This window comes from Anas acuta, chromosome 2 (genome assembly GCF_963932015.1).
Source record: "Anas acuta chromosome 2, bAnaAcu1.1, whole genome shotgun sequence".
Taxonomy (NCBI): domain Eukaryota; kingdom Metazoa; phylum Chordata; class Aves; order Anseriformes; family Anatidae; genus Anas; species Anas acuta.
Window position 1 is genome coordinate 103,775,792 of NC_088980.1, and position 16,184 is coordinate 103,791,975.

The following is a 16,184-nucleotide window of genomic DNA, read 5'->3' on the forward strand; positions in this document are numbered from 1 at the left end:
TAAAGGTAACTAGCACTACATATTAGTTATAAATAGCAATTAAAAAAAGGGAGAATGCATTTATGTGCAAAGTGATTTGCTTTAGAAGCAGTCGTAAAGGAGCTCAACTTGTGTTTTAGCATAAGTGAGCATGGAATATAAACCCTCTATAAGCTAGAAGGCAGAGTGCCAAAAATCCCCTTTCCTGGGCAGCATGCATTAAGCTTATTCTGCCTGTAATGACCCATAGGTCTCCAGCCCATTGCAGCAGAACAAGGGTAGACTCTGAAGATCTGAACTGTACTTTCAGAGCAGATAAGAAGTTACTGTGGAACATCATTTGGATTTAGACGGCTCATTTGCATCTGTCTGAGATAAAGTTGTTAGAGCCCCTCTTGAAAGCTGACCTCAACAATCCCATTTCCCCTTTACTATTTAGACTATTTAGACAGATTTCTGAACTCCAGCAGTGAGAGTGGTTCCCCTTTTCTCCTTTATTCTGTGCAACAGGGGTTCTTTAACTCCAAATCTGCTAAGACGCTGACCCCATAGATAATGTCCATACAACACAAGTTCTTCTTTTCCTCATTCTCATCTTATGGTAAATGCAGCGTTTAAGTTTAACGCAGGGAAATATTTTTTTGTATCTCAATCTTGAAGCAAGTCATTTAGAAAAAGGAAACTGTAATTTGGAAGACAAAATATTATCATGAAGCTTCCATATGTGGAGATACAGCCTAATAATATCAATATCCTTTGGGTATGGATCTTGTTAAGCACAGGAACTGCTACCAGGAGCTACCACACAATTTAAATGGTATTTGTTCACACTGAATGCTGCCTCAGGAAATGAAGAAAGTATGCATCAGTTGCCAATCCTAACAGTGCCATGGAACAACTTTGTGTTTATACTTTGGTTTTAACTTCAGATTTAAACCAACTGTGTAACTGGCCTCATGTTTCTAAAATGGTAAACACTGAAACAACCTAGAAAAAGAAATCAGTATCCAGAAAAATGTATTACTGGTGTGGGCCAAAAGATGGCAGTGAAGGTTTTTTATTCAAAGCATTTAAAAGTTCTATCTTTTCTAAAATGAGCGCACTTATTATCTGAAATTTTGTAAGAGACATTGAAAATGCCTCTGTTTTGAAGATTAAAAGAAAGGGAAAGGGAAAAATATAGTAACGAAGAAAAAAGCTATCAGCATGTTTTTCAATGAAAGTTTACATGCACAAAACAGAGGGCAACTGAAATAAAGCATAACAGAATTGGAAATACCCTTGCAAAGATCAGAGATAAAAAAGATAAACAGGGATTTGCCTTTCTTGTTTGACTCAGTATCTTCTGACTATATACAAACCAACATCTTGAAGAATCTAATATACATCCTTTCACACATCACCACAGAGCTTGTGAATATACAGAGAAAAGTACATCTCTTTACCTACTTGGGGAACAAATATTACAAAAGGGAAAGAAAATGGAAGCTTACCAGAAGAAAATTAATTGATGATGCCTTAAGATGTATCTTTGTATCTGCTAGAAGATCATAGACCGCAATACGATTTCTGTCATCCACAACAACACTGCGACAAAGGAAACTGAGACAGAAAGCAGGATTAAAAATTAGCCTCCTGGCATTGCCATGTTGTTTGTGCAACTGTGTAGCTCAGCTGAGGCCCAGTTAGCCTCACCACAGGTACCTAGTCATTCTGCTGGATCGTAAGTAACAACTATGTTTGGCCACTGGTGAATGCAGTATCCTCACTGCAGAGACAAAGGAAGCACTACATATGAAATGTGGCTTGCCCTGTGTAGCTTGCCTGCACAGAGTCCAAACCTCCTGACCTTTGTTTAGTTCTCCAGTTGAGCTACTGCTAGTGGTACACTGAGAGGTAGGTCTGTGCCTCTAGTCAAGTATCTTAGATCGGCTGCGCATCTTTAGTTAAGACCAACATGTACTAAGAGGAAGAATCTTACTAAAGACTTGGGACTCTGCCTTGCTCATGGAGCATGATCTCTACAGGCTTCCAAAAGTAGAAACATTTCCCTTTTCCTAAAAGAGGAAGTCACGTACAGATTGGATGGGACTTTGAGCAACCTTATGTAGTGGGAGATGTCCCCATGACAGGGGAGTTAGATCTAGATGATCTTTAGGGGTCCCTTTTGACCCAAACCATTCTATGGTTCTATGATACAAGATGCTAATTTCTTTTGCTTCTTCTGCTCAGCAAAGCCAGCCAGCATGCTGTGGGTGAGAAGCTGTAATTACCATACAACTCCTCCTATTTCTCCTCTAGGAATCAGAGAATGTTGAAGTTTCACTGCTGTTCAGAGCACAGCTCAGAAATAAGGACATCTCAGGGCTAAGGACACTTAAGAAGAATAGAGGTCTCTCATTTGATTTTCACTAGAAACTGGGCAACTGAGAATGTCTGTGAATCTGGGATCCATTCTCTTCCAGTGTTTTATTGGGAATAATCAATCTGATAGAGCTGTAAGTAGACCTGGCATACTTTATTCATGATTCTATGACAAAATTCATTATGCAGTTTTGATTGTTTCCTTTTTTAATAGACACGTATCTTCCTGCTCAGGATAGATGACACAGCAGCTTATTGCAGTGGCACCATTAGTTTCAATGCAGAATGGCAGCAGAAAGATTTACTGAGTCTTTTCACAAGCAAGCTTTTAACATATGCATACAAACAAGTTTTAGTTCAAACAATTTAGTTCAAACAAAAACAAACACATTTTAGTTCATAAAATGTGTTTAATTAAAAAAAAAAAAAAAAGAGCTTGGGGTTCAAAGTGTTATATATCAGGCTAAAATAAGAGCAGTGACCTGGCAAAGTCACAGAGATCTGTTCTGTATCACAAACATGCTGATGAAAATCCTGAATATCCCTAAGTCTACAATATGTCAAACACTTGGCTCACAAGAAAAAAATTATGTATGTCAGTAGCCCCCTGACACTCCTAGGGGCACAAACATCTGCGGGATCACAATCCTAATTTGAATCATACTCTGAATTGCTCAAGCGTTAAAGACAATCTCACTTTATGACAGACAAAATCTCTGGAACATCTGCAGTAACCTCAGTAGCCAACAAGGATAAAGAAACATAGGGCTTGAGGCCTACTCAAAATTTCAGAGAAACACATACTTTTGCTTCAGCAAATCTTGTTAGAGGGGTGGAAACACTTGTAAAACTGGCTGCTACTTTTTTTTCTTTTTATAGTCAAAACCCTCAGAAATGCTTTTAACTAAACAAGCATAAACAGTGCAAACATCTACAGCCAACAGAGCTGCTGGATGCTCTGCTACTGGACTCTATAATTAATAGTTTATAAGGATTTACAAGTGTATATAAAAACCCCTTTGTACAGAAAAAGTTCACTAAAGCAGTAGCAATATTTAATGTGCTGACTGCACAGACTTAAAAATCTGTACAATACCCAAAGAATTATGTATTTGCTTTTAAATCACCCTAAAATTTGAACAACATAACAGCAGTAAAATGGATTCCAATATATAAAAAGTATAATTATATTCTAAATGGTTATTTAAGCACTTTGAAAATTCTTACCTGTATTTGCAACTGTATATTCTTACTTGGCCTTCTGTGACAGGTCCCGGGCTATTTATTTTTACCTCAGCAGTGTATAACTGGTCATCTTCATTGGCATATTCAAAAACAAGTACATAGCGACCAATTTGAGGAACATTTATGGTCATCTGTAAATTGACCTAGGTCAAGCATCATTAAAAAAAAAAAATTAGATTTTTCACTCTCTTTTCTTCTTGCAGGAAGCTCCCTTTGCCTGCCCTGCAAGCTAACCTGTCTTCATCAGCCTAGGGCCAGCCCTGCGCTGTCTCAGCAAAAGGCAGTCCAGCAGAATGAAAGCAGTGCTTATAAATAATCACTTTGTCCACTAGTAAGAGTCAACCAGATTCAGGAAACAGCTGCCATTATAACAGCTCTAGGAAGATAACAGCAGATCTGCAAGATAAGGCTAGGAAATGAGGCTTATTATTTCTATTCTTGGCAGTATAAACTATCAGTGAGGAAAATCTGATGTTCCTAAAAAACTGTCACCCTCATCTATAAGCTATCTTTAAAAAAACAAATCAAAATTGACTCTTAATTCTCTGCTGAGTAAACATTTCCATGAACAGAACTCCTAGCACTGCAGTGCTTTGCACTGATTCCCTACAAAGACTGAGAGCATTATCTCCAGGAAATAGCCATTGCCACTTTCTGAAACATCAGATTTTTCTTTTAGTTTACCTGTGCAAGTTGGTTAAAATAATATTTTACAAAAAATACTTTGAAGTAGTTGCATGAAAAATGCTGTGGTTACACAGGTTTTTGTTACAGGGGGCTATGTAATTATTTTCAAACATAAGATGTTTTTCTCAAGATGTCCTTAGGCTGTGAACTTTTCAACAAGCAAATAATTCTGTCAACAGCCATCCTGACTTCACTGCAATAAGTCATAACAGTAAAGTTTTGCACACACATCCGTGATGAAGCACCAGGGCCTATGACATTTAAGTATCATTGGCACAGTTGGTATTTTTAAAGCAACTGTCAGAACACAGTAACAGAGGACACAATCACTTTACATTTAATTATCATGGACTTGATAAAATAGCTTTTTTTTAAAAAAATAAATATGCTTCTAGTATAATTTTTGGTTTCATGAAACATGTTTCTCTTTCAGTGGACCCACAGCAGTATCATATTTGCATCTGTTTGTTCTTTACTAAAGCAAATATTTTACATAATTATAGCTATTTAAGCAACAACAACAACAAAAAAAGATGAACTTGGAGTTACATACATACTCCATTTCTGCTGACAAACCATTTTGCCATTGTTACTACAATTAAGCAATATGCTGAACTAGACAGTATGCCTAAAACACAGGGATTTTTATTTTATTAAATACTTTTCTCAGAGCAAAACATCCTCTCTAGTCGTAGTTATACATCTGCGAATACTGATCTGTTTATATGGATCTGTATAAAATATAGAACTTAGTATACAGCCTGTTTTACGGATGAGCTACAGATCTGCAAATTCTGAACCATGAACCTGCCACTGTTTTTTCAGTCCAGTAGTTTTGTAGTTAATAGTGCAGATGCAACTGTGATTAGCATGCAGGAATCTCACCTCTCTTCCACTGATATGGGACATCACTGGTTGATCAGGAGTTGGCTGCCGAAGAGGTATTCTTCTGTATTCTCCCCCACGTCTGTAATATGCTACCTCTGAACCGAGGACACAGGAAAATCTGCCCAGTGGCAAATGCTGATAGAGCAAGCAGCTTACACAAAACAAAAACACAACACAGAATTATTATTGCTTTCAATTGCAGCAGTATAATAACAACATAATCCAAAGCAATGGTTTATTCTGTGGCATAGATACTGACTTCTCTGTTGAAATACGTCCAGGATAGGTGCAAGGCTCCGTAACTTGTATCTGCAAGATGGATGCTTCATAATAATCACTAGGTAACAGCACCATATAATCCTAGGAACAAATACAACAAATGCAAGACCATGCAGAAAATTAAAAAAGGAACCTCTCCAGACATTCACAATGTAGCAATGCACAAAACCAATCACACAAATAATTTTTATGAAGGATATCTGCAATACACATAGAGATTTTTTGTTGCTGTATGGGCCAGCAACATCCCTATGCGTCATGGTAAATGCTTATATCTTCACAGAGACAGTTTGAAGGCAGCTGCCTTGTAAGCGGGGAAACTCTGCATCCACTATCCCATCATGTGTTGTACAAGATGGTGCTCATAAAGGAGGTTCCCCACTACATCTGTGCCTTGCAGGACTTGTCAAGTCCAGAGCATCTGAATCTAAAAGCACAGGCCCCTCCTACTTAAGCTTTAAAGCTAAGAAACACAGATCTTCTAACCCAAAGTTGTTCTTGCTTTATATGCCAAATGGCCCAGTCAGTAGAGTGGAAAAAAGAATCAGTTTGTATAAGCTTGCATTGCACAGGTGCTGCTTGGTAATACACAGCTGGCTCTGCACAGTTTTCACCCATGTAGGCTATTCACCTGCATACAGCTCAACTGTGTTTGACTCTGCAAGGGAGATTCATGTATCCCAGGTGACTTCATAAAAATATTCCTCATCATCTATTAACCTGTGCTTCAAGAAGCTGGTATATTTTTGCTCTGCCTTTTCAACTTAAAAGAGTGGAGTTTTTTTATAAAAACTTTCTTTTATGAATACATACTAGGCTAAGATCATTAACAAATTCCTTTTCAAAGGTGTTAAAGAAAAAGGCACAATAGTACTGTCACTTTCAGCAAGAAATACGCTGCAAGCTCTTTAGTAACATTCTACATGGCGTTCCATAAATTTAACAGAGCCCCAGGGTTGATGACTAAAGATATCGGCTACTTGTTAAACGTATATTATATACATAAGAATTTCAGTACAGCTTCTTTGTGATCATGCATCTTTAAGGTTTTCTATAAATGCTCACCTCAAAGACTTTGTCTTTTTATAGCAACTCACAACAGTTGTCACAGAAAATTTTTCAGTAAGTGGAAGGAGAGTAAAGATGGGAGGATAAAAAGCTTTACTTATGTTATGTGATATGCAAGAATTACTGATTTCTATGAGCTTTTATGCTCAACCAATTGTGCTGTATATTAATATTACTTCAACATTTGAAGGTACAGATTCTGAACAGACTGAAAGTCTGTAAGCACATGAAAAATTACAGCAGATGGAAGTCAGAGAAGGGAAAAAAAGTGAAATTAGAGGCTGAACTGTATATTTTCATAATGACATTCTGCCACTCTACTATTTTCACTACTACTGTGCAATTTCAATTGCTTCCAGGGTTGTTCCTGACAAACAACTCCAGAGCAATATTATCATGACAGCCTTCAAGCACTTGTTTTCTTCAATTGTTTTCTTACCAAGAGGACTTCCTCTGCCATTATACTGACAATCCACATTCCTGGAACCAATGAGAAAGATTCTGTGGAGCTTTTTCCTGGGATTGTGACAAAAGCTGGCTCCTTGCTGGGTGGGAAGACAAATTCTTTGCTCTGAGCAGCCCCTGCCAGAAAAAAAAAGTTTTTTTGTTTTTTTTTTTTTTTTAAATAATAAAAAATAAGGGACTGAGTAAAATGTCTCTACTTGGTTGGTACACTGGACTTTAGATTTAATCCACTAAACTTGGTGTAATAGGAGCTGATCAATGCTCCTCTGACAATATGTACTGTAAGTAAGCTACAGAGCTGTGTAATTATTGTCATCTTGTTTTTCATTAGTCTTGAGCAAATTGGTTCAGAAGAGAAGACTTTTTCCCTTGTAATGGCCAGTTTTGTATTATTCTGAATGTTCACTTCCCTCTTCCATTATTTTCCATTCAATATTTCTCTCCACTGACTTAAGACATCTTCAGTTGACACAAAGCCTGTTCTCATGCAACTTTCAGCTGTATATTTCAAATACCAGAGGTTCTCTGTAGCATCTAATATGTTATGAAAAGCGAAGGTTTCCTCTTGAAAGCCTCTGGACAAAGGCAAAAGCTTGTTCTGCGAGCTGGTTTCCTGTCTCCCCAGCAATGTAAGCCAGTCCTGACTATAAACTGCTACCCCTCTGCTGAGAGGTACCTGTCGTGTCTTCAGTTCTGTCTTCTCCGAATTACTGAAGGATCTATGACTAAATGCCATCGACTCCCCGCAGTGTGATACTAATAGGCATCGTAAGAGATAATGCTGAACATATCCTTGAATGACAGAGACATACCAAGGATATAGAGTACTTATACAGAGTACTTATATATACTTATATAGAGTACTCTTTTACCAGGGACCAAGCCATGATATGTTGTTGAGGTCTGTCATCAGAGCTAATTTGGTGGATTGGGTTCATCATTAAATAAACATTATTCATGGAAAGAAGGCAGAAGTCACCTTTAAACTGAAATATTAAAGGCAACTAAACCAAGATAAATGCTGTTATTCCTTCTTCGAAAGCTTCGTAAAACACACAGTTCAAATCTTTCGAGTACAGAACCGAAAGCCCTGAATTTGGCAAATGTTTAAAAAACAAATGTTGATTACTACTGTTAGCAGAAGTTTCATGCAAACACAGACACATCATTTACAGGAAAATATATTAGGAAAAGCACAAGAGCATTGACATTGTTAAAAGCAATGCATTTTAAGCGACATTACAAATCCGAATTAGTTGCTTCCTGAAAAGGCTTCTCTAATCTAACATTCATCTGATCTGCTGTGCCGTTGGGTTGTACCTACCTGTTCCAGGCCGAGATTGAGAAGCAGATATGCGGCCAGGTAACGATTCCCCTCCAGGGTTAATGTATCTCAGGATAATGCGAAATAAGTAGTGGTTTGATTTTTCCACATTCAAAGTTATCCTCACTTCATTCTGAAAAATTGAAGTTAATAAACAAAAACAGCCATAAAGTGCTGGATAGAGGAACAGTTAGAAGCCATGCAAGTACCAGACTAAATGCCTACAAGAAAAATGCACATGCAGACAAGTATACACTGGAATGGCAATGCTGTGTATGACAGATGAAGACAGGTAAGCCTAGTGAGAAAATTAATTCACTTACAAGTATAGTTAGTGCCAAAATGTTTTCCCTCAGCAATTGAGATCTTCCCTTTAGAGCTTTTTGAACCCAGGGTGACATAGCGGAGGACTAGGTGGAAGAGCTTAGGGGAAGCCACAGTGACAGGTACAACCACCTCTGGCTGGGAAAAATAAAAAGAAAGGGAAAAAGGAGGAAAGGAAAGTATATTATTTGTTACTAGCACCCAGAGAAAGAAAAACCATTTGGCAAAAGACATACTCCATAACAGAAAAGAAAGGCTCCAGCAGCTTACACGAGAACATGGAACAAAATCTCCTGTAAAATAAAACACTTGTTGAATAATAACTTACCCTGAAACACATGGAATCTTAACTAATATGCATGTTGATATTGCACCTTGAAACATGGACAGTATTTTACTGGTATTCTCCCTGCACGTGCAGGGAAAGATAAGGTATCAAGGGCCGGAATCACTGATCTTAGTCTGAGATAACACAATGCTCCACAGCACGCAGACATCTCCGACTGGCACTGCAACTTCTGCTCCTCCACCAGATCCCTCGCTGCCTTAGAGATGTGATACCATGCTTCTTTTGCCCTGGGGCTGAACTGACATCTCTGGAACCACACAGTTCACATCAACCCTGGACTGGCAGTAAGCCCACAGGAGAACGAATTCACACAGCCCCCATTTAGTTGCAGAGCAAAAGTATCAGCAGAGACTTGTTCAAAGGTTGGTGGATTAGGAAAAAAATAGGCTTTGTGCAGTCTCAAGGGTTTGGCTTCTTCCTTTCCATCCTAAATCATAAAGCTCCCACCACAAACCAAATCCTACCAGTTCACCCATCATAATCCACTCACGGTCCCATGCCAAGATGCTTCTGGTACAGTAACCTCCCTACCACTATGGTCCATTCTGCATCTCCAAAAGCTCACAGATTTTCTAAATTGCAAACCTGTCAGAATGGGGCACAAAGCCCTATTTTCTCTTACTGATAAAAGCTAAAATAAATGCCAGAGTGCCAGCTCGCACACGCTAGTTAGCATATTATTCAATTCTGTCATCATCATAGACCTCCTCTTTCTAAATAGAAATGCAATGCAGAAAGCAAAGACAGATATATAACAGATGATACGGATGAGAGATCTGCAGAGATTAAATGGCTAAGATCTCGGTGACTGCAGAAGAGCAGTGGACCAGAACACAAAACACAGACACATGGGGGAAGGTTTTGCAACTGTTGAAGGATGACTGCTGAAAAGACAGGCATTGAGGGAATACCTGAAAAATAGATAGGAACAAAAAAGAAAAGGTGAAAGAAATAAAGCAACGTGTCTCAGAAAGTATCACAAAATGGTTTCTAAGCTTTTATGGGAAGTCTAGAAGACACAGGTGAAGAGAAAGAAGACATTAATGAGTAATGAGGGAGGAATAGATGTCACTCCTCAATTTCAAGCAAAAAGCAGGAAGCGAGGAGAATTTATTCTTGGAGCTCTATCACCAACCTAGGCAGCTCTTGCCAGTGCTTTAAAATCTCAGGCAAACTGTTAGCTTCTCAGTCTACCAGACCCCCATGTTAGCAGCATGGGTGAAGCACAGCAGCATAGGGCACTACTCATGGGTTATTTATTTCACCCGTGTTTGTTGTTCCTTTGTTTTTTTAATTGTATTGAAATATTTTCACAAAAAGTTTTTACATTAGCCTTTTGTGTGTTAGATATTGTAATGCTAATTTGTTTTCCACAAAAGAAATGTCAGGAGTATTTCAGGGCCCTGCAAGACACAAAAAAGCTACGTGAAAATTCTGAAAGTTTCTTGAAATGAAGAATGTGACTATGAAGAATGAAGACTATCTATGCAAGGGTCTAACTGTGGAGGGCCTGGATCTGGCAATTACTTACATGAATGAAAAGATTTATTCAGATGAGCAAAGTAAGGCGCACTTTCAGCAGGGTTAGAAACTAAACCTTTTCACTACCTCTTTACAAAATGCCTAGTGGGAGTTAGAAAGCAGCAATTTACAGAAGTACAGTTTCCAAAGAGTTGCCTTCATTTGTGAATGTGGAGTAATTCTAAAAAGCCAAAAAATAAAAAGAAAAAAAATTGTCTTTGAGATTAAAGAAACAAAAACAAACAAACAAACCACAAACAAAAAAACACAACAACAAAGAGGAAAGAGTGAAAAGCAAAGAACAGAAAGAAAATCACTATACTTGCACAACAGTTATGTGCTTATGTCTGTCTGTAGTTGACCCATTGGTCCTTGGACAGGTTACAGAGGCTGGACACAACTATATCTGTGGACTAAAAAATCTAATCAGCATCAGAGTACTACAAATATCATAGTACCACTTTTAAGAATGAGCAAATCCCATTTATTGCTCAAATCTACTCTTTTCAAATTTTGATTCATTTGCTCAGCAGTGCAGTCCAAAGTCAAACAGGTCCTTTCTTATACAATTAAATTATGCTATGCAATTCCTGCAATGTATTTATTCCCTCTGTTGTTTTTTGCTTTATGTGTAAACAATCATGAGACTAAAATAAATGTTGCTGAAACACTCTTGCTCGCATCTTGTGTTACTGAATCACACATTTTCTTGTTTGCTGTAAAGGTATCATTCCTGATAAATTGGAGACTTTCTCCTCCTTGCCCAATACAAGTTGCAAGTGTGAAGGCTTCACCACGGCACTATGATGAAACCTGAAAATCTTAACACAGACTACTACGGAACTCTATAATCAAGTGATTTAGCCAAACATCAATCTTCTCCTGTCCTTGTCATAACAATTTCTGGATTTAGTCATAGAGACTTTAAAGCTACCAGTTCTTAACTTTAAACCTACAGCAAAATGTATTCCTAAAAAACAAAAAAAACAACAACAGAAAAAGCCAACAACAACTTCCCCCCAAAAAAGAAAAACAAAATGACCTCTGTAGTTTCTGAATGTCTCTGAAGAACACGTACTTGTATTAGCAATGACTAACTTTAAATAATGCCAATAGTAACTAATCCAAACAGTGATACAGTGCCAAAGTGTTCAGATTAGTGATATCCTGTCCTTTCTGTTTCCTCCAAGACCTTGTCCACACATAACAGTACAACAGGGACATACATATCATACATCTATGTTTTCACCCCAAAGCCCTGAGCAAAATACCAGCTTACTTGTATAGAAGACATCCGGGCATATCCTCTCCAACTGAAGTTAGGAAATTCCTGAGGATCATAGCCAAACCGAATTCCCCTTCCCTGGATGGTAGTTCCATCTTCAATCTCAAACTTCATGTGGTGCAGATCAGGGAAAAAATAGTTTTGTTCAGGCCTTTCAAGGAGACAAAAAAAAAAAAAAAAAGGAACAAGCATTCAAAGGATTATTCTTTTCCTCCAAATTTTCATTTTTTGCTCTGATTTTCAGTTTGGATATCCTTGCCAGTATAAAATACAAATATAACCATTGATTCAACCTTTGATATTTATTTGTGAGTAAAGACATTTCAGGCAATGTGCCTAAATCATGTCACTCAACAGCTAAAGCAAATTGATTCTGATATGATTTTTCATTTCACAGCTATGTAAACCAAAAATGCCTGACGAATTTATGATATTTCCAGGTAGTTTGTCATCTGATTATAACCCCAACATCCAACACTTTTTGGCAAGAATCCTCCGCCCACTCACCACTGTAATCTGAAAGAATTACCATTCATTGTATAGTCTACATCTAACGGAATAAAGCAATGGAAGGGAAGCGATCTACTGATCACTGAGAAATCCTGATAGTAGCTAATAAATTCCAGGCAGCAAATAAGATGGATGGAATGAGAATTCTCTTTCCAGAACTTTTACAGCTGTACCTTACCTTATGTAACTTTTGATATATACAGGTACATTGATATATACACAATGTGATTGCAAAAAATCCCATTAAAGTAACAGAAAAAAACTGTCAGGTGAAGTGAGTATAACTAATACCACAGTTTACCAGCTTATTTATCAACAAATCCAGAATTTCATGTGTAAAGCTAGCAAAGAACTGATGTGCAGTCTGACTCACTCCTGACAGGTCATCCCCACAACGTGCTCTCTGCACTGGCAGGCACCCAAGGGCTCAGCACACGCAGAACTGATGGATCCTCCGACATCACACTGACAGCCTGCCAGGCAAAGAACAGAAGCCAAATATCCCATCAGAAAAAGTGATAAAGGTTATCAGAAAACACACCTCGCTTCCTCTAATTAAAAATTATTATCAACTCATTTCCTCCTTCCGGAGCCCTTTAGACTCTTTGAAACACGTTAACACCCATGGATATGCTGCAATTACTTCTGGCTTTTCATGTTTGTTGTTTTCTTTTTTTTGTTTTTGTTTTTCCTGCTTGTAACATGACAAAAGCCCTTTTAATTATTATTTTTTATTTTTAAATCACAAGTAAAAAGCCACATTTACTAAATGCTGGACCACAGTTTTGCAGAACAGCCATTCTGGTATCACAACATAAGAAAACCATATGTGTTTACATAAGAGCATACACATATTTGTAACTGATATCGGACAACCGTATTGAGTGACTTCCTATATGAGACAGGATTTGTGGCATAAAGTAAGGGACACCTCTAATAATGAGGCATAATGTATCACACTAAGGAACAAGTATGCCTAGGTTAAGAATTTCAGAACTGACTTGACAGGTTGATTGTTCCTAAACATACTTATAGCACATCAAGTAATCTCACTGAAATCAAAGAGAATTAGAGTAATTTGCACCTTCATGAAGCCAGATCTATTTCATTAGATCTTTGGTTTGAAAGTTAGGCACAAAAAGTTTGTTTGATAGACTAGACATTGTTTTTAAACTTTGCACACACAAAAGGATTGCCATAAGTACATCAGTAAAAAAGTAAATCTCTTGCATCATCCTTGTACAGGTGTAAATCCCACTAAAAGCAGTGAAAGTGCTTTCAATAATTTTAGCAAACCCAAATCTACAGGGAGGACAAGGAAGAAAGGGAACCACTGAAGTAGTCCTATGCTCCTCAAAACACATGGCAGAGTGATGACCACTTCCACCATATCACAGCTACATCTGACTGTACTTTAAAGCATCCTGAGTCACAGTTTATAGCAATACACAAACAGAACTGAAACTAAAAATAAATCAAGTTACAAGCTGTTGTAATCTTTTAAGTTCTTATTCCAGTGGACCTTAAACAGAACCTTAACAGGACCTTAAACCCACTAAACAGAACAAAGAGCTACCAATCTTACAGCTAATACTTGCAGGAAAAAAATCAAACCTCCATAGCCCCGTATCCTGGCGGAAGGTGTGAAAGAAGGAATGACTTTCAGTTATCTTATTTGGAAATCTCTTTAGCTATGATACATACATATTTTGCTGGATGAACTGCATCTTGGTGTTACGTACTACATTAAACTTTTCATTGCATTTTAATTTCTGACTCCATTGAAACCCTCTCAGAGTGTGGGGTATTCGATTTTGACAGGGATTAGTGAGGTGCACAATGCAGGAATGAAGGCTAGGCACACAGCTCAGGATTGCCCAGGCTTGCACTGGCTCTGTGCTGGGCAAGCTTCAGCAGCTCCTCTTGCTATCTCACAACACGCTTTGATGGAGAAACCTCAGACAGGTGGTGGTAAACAAGGCACTGAGGATGGTGAGGCAAAAGCCGATGAACTCATACAAGAACAAATTTTATCAAGTGAGTGAGCCACAACATTTCTGGGAGCTACAGTGGTTAACGTCTGCCCTATTCTTTCTCCTTTTTGAAGGCAAAGAAGGAGATTTCAAATACATAACACATCCAGCTCAAACTGAGACTTGTACATATTACAAGTGATAGTGCAAAACTACGTTTTAAAAATATGACCTGTGGAATTCTAAATACTTCTGTGTTATGTGAAAATTTGCTGCTAGAAATGTTTTTTACCTTGGCAGCCAAAATAATTATTGTTTTCAAGAGCATAATAACCAGCTTCACAAGTGTCACAGGAATCTCCACAAACATTGGATTTGCAGTAACAATGTCCATTTTCCTGTGAAGAAAATAATTTCATCAAAAATTTCATCAGCATCTTCTTCAGAACTTCATTCTTTCAATACTTTGAATTCCCTCCAGTTGTGAAGAGGAAAATCATTCTAATTTGAACAAAAACATTTTATCTGGACATAACTTAGTTATTTATCACCTTTACTGAACAGACAAGAAATCCCTACTTTTAAGGTGATGAAAACATTTCATAACTTTTATACATCCCTAGGATATCACCTGTCATTTCATGTGTAAAAATTTCATGTGTAAAAAAGCAGTAATGAATTCCAAGATTTCTATCTTACTATGTTACAATAACATATCTTTACAAAAATAAATTGAATTAATGTTTTCCTTATAATTTCACTTCACCTGTCGACATTCTCCAACTCCACTTAGTGTTCCACTCACATCACAATGGCATGCTGCACGGATTGAAAAAAAAAAAAAGATAATCTGCATTTCCTCTTTCCAATATACTTTGCATTAATAAATATATAAACAAACAAACAAATAAATAAATCTTGAGTCCTCAATTTGGAGTCAGTACAACAAAGTGGATTCTACTCTGGAAGGTTCAGAACAACAAATAGATACTGGTGCAAGGCGAGAAAAAAAAGCAAAGAAGAATGAATGACTTTTGTGTATGTGCAATTTACTAACGTGTTTTGAAGTATCCTAATTTACATCTAGCAAAACCAGTCTTTTCTGGGTGTTCTGACAGAATTGCTTTCTGTCAGAGTACAGCACTAACAAACATTCGTGAAATTGTGGTCTAATTTCTAAAAATAACTTTTGCTATTATAAGTAATTTGGTTTTCAATTTAAGTAACGTGAAAACATGTTCTTAATGAGTTGTTAAAATCACTGAGCACCACAGCTAACAAAGACGATATTCAAAATAATTTAGTGTATTTCATAACCCAAAGAAATGTGTCTTAAAGCTGTACCTGTACATCCTTCAAGGTTTTCTTTGGCCAGGTTCCAGTACAATGGTTTGCATTTACTACACGTAGGACCTTCAACGTGCTGAAGACATTGACAATAGCCCTAATGACAGAAAGAAGTTGATTCATCTGTTTCATAAAAAAACACACAGCTCTTTAGTATTATGAAAAATTTAATATTATAAACAACTCAGGCAGCTTACTGACTTTCACAAAAGCATGGAATCCACAGCTGATTCAGACTTCTTGAATTTTTCTGTCTCACACTATCAGCACAGGATTGTTCCATTTTTCTATATCCAATTTATCCTAAATATCATAACATACTTTCCAGTTCTTTCATAGCCTGATTATAACTGCTCCAAAGCATTAACAGTTTTGTGTAAAGCTTAAAATACAATTTTTCCTAAAAGTAGTCATTAATTTTTATATTTTCTCCTACTTTTATCATTCTGTTTTTCTTAGAAGGGCAAAGTAGAAACAACAGTGGTAAAGTGAACTAATTCAGATTCAAAACATTAATATTAGTGGTTTTTTTTTTGTTTTGTTCTGTTTTTAATTATGGCAACGACACACTTTTTT

The 16,184-nt window shown here is 37.2% G+C and overlaps 1 protein-coding gene across 2 annotated transcripts in view; it reads right to left on the reverse strand.

The window, feature by feature from the left end:
- Positions 1–16,184, reverse strand: part of LAMA3 (laminin subunit alpha 3) — a 111,394-nt gene that overhangs the window by 56,790 nt on the left and 38,420 nt on the right. The window contains exons 17-27 of one of the 2 annotated variants that reach the window (XM_068671429.1): positions 15,606–15,705; positions 15,028–15,080; positions 14,554–14,659; positions 12,662–12,761; positions 11,773–11,929; positions 8,300–8,432; positions 6,950–7,092; positions 5,423–5,523; positions 5,161–5,314; positions 3,571–3,731; positions 1,473–1,581 (exon numbers count right to left, since the gene is read on the reverse strand). In XM_068671429.1, the coding sequence (XP_068527530.1) occupies positions 1,473–1,581; positions 3,571–3,731; positions 5,161–5,314; positions 5,423–5,523; positions 6,950–7,092; positions 8,300–8,432; positions 11,773–11,929; positions 12,662–12,761; positions 14,554–14,659; positions 15,028–15,080; positions 15,606–15,705 (1,317 nt within the window). Of the gene's footprint in view, positions 1–1,472; positions 1,582–3,570; positions 3,732–5,160; positions 5,315–5,422; positions 5,524–6,949; positions 7,093–8,299; positions 8,433–8,622; positions 8,762–11,772; positions 11,930–12,661; positions 12,762–14,553; positions 14,660–15,027; positions 15,081–15,605; positions 15,706–16,184 lie in introns of both variants that reach the window. The other variant, XM_068671428.1, reaches the window with a different exon arrangement.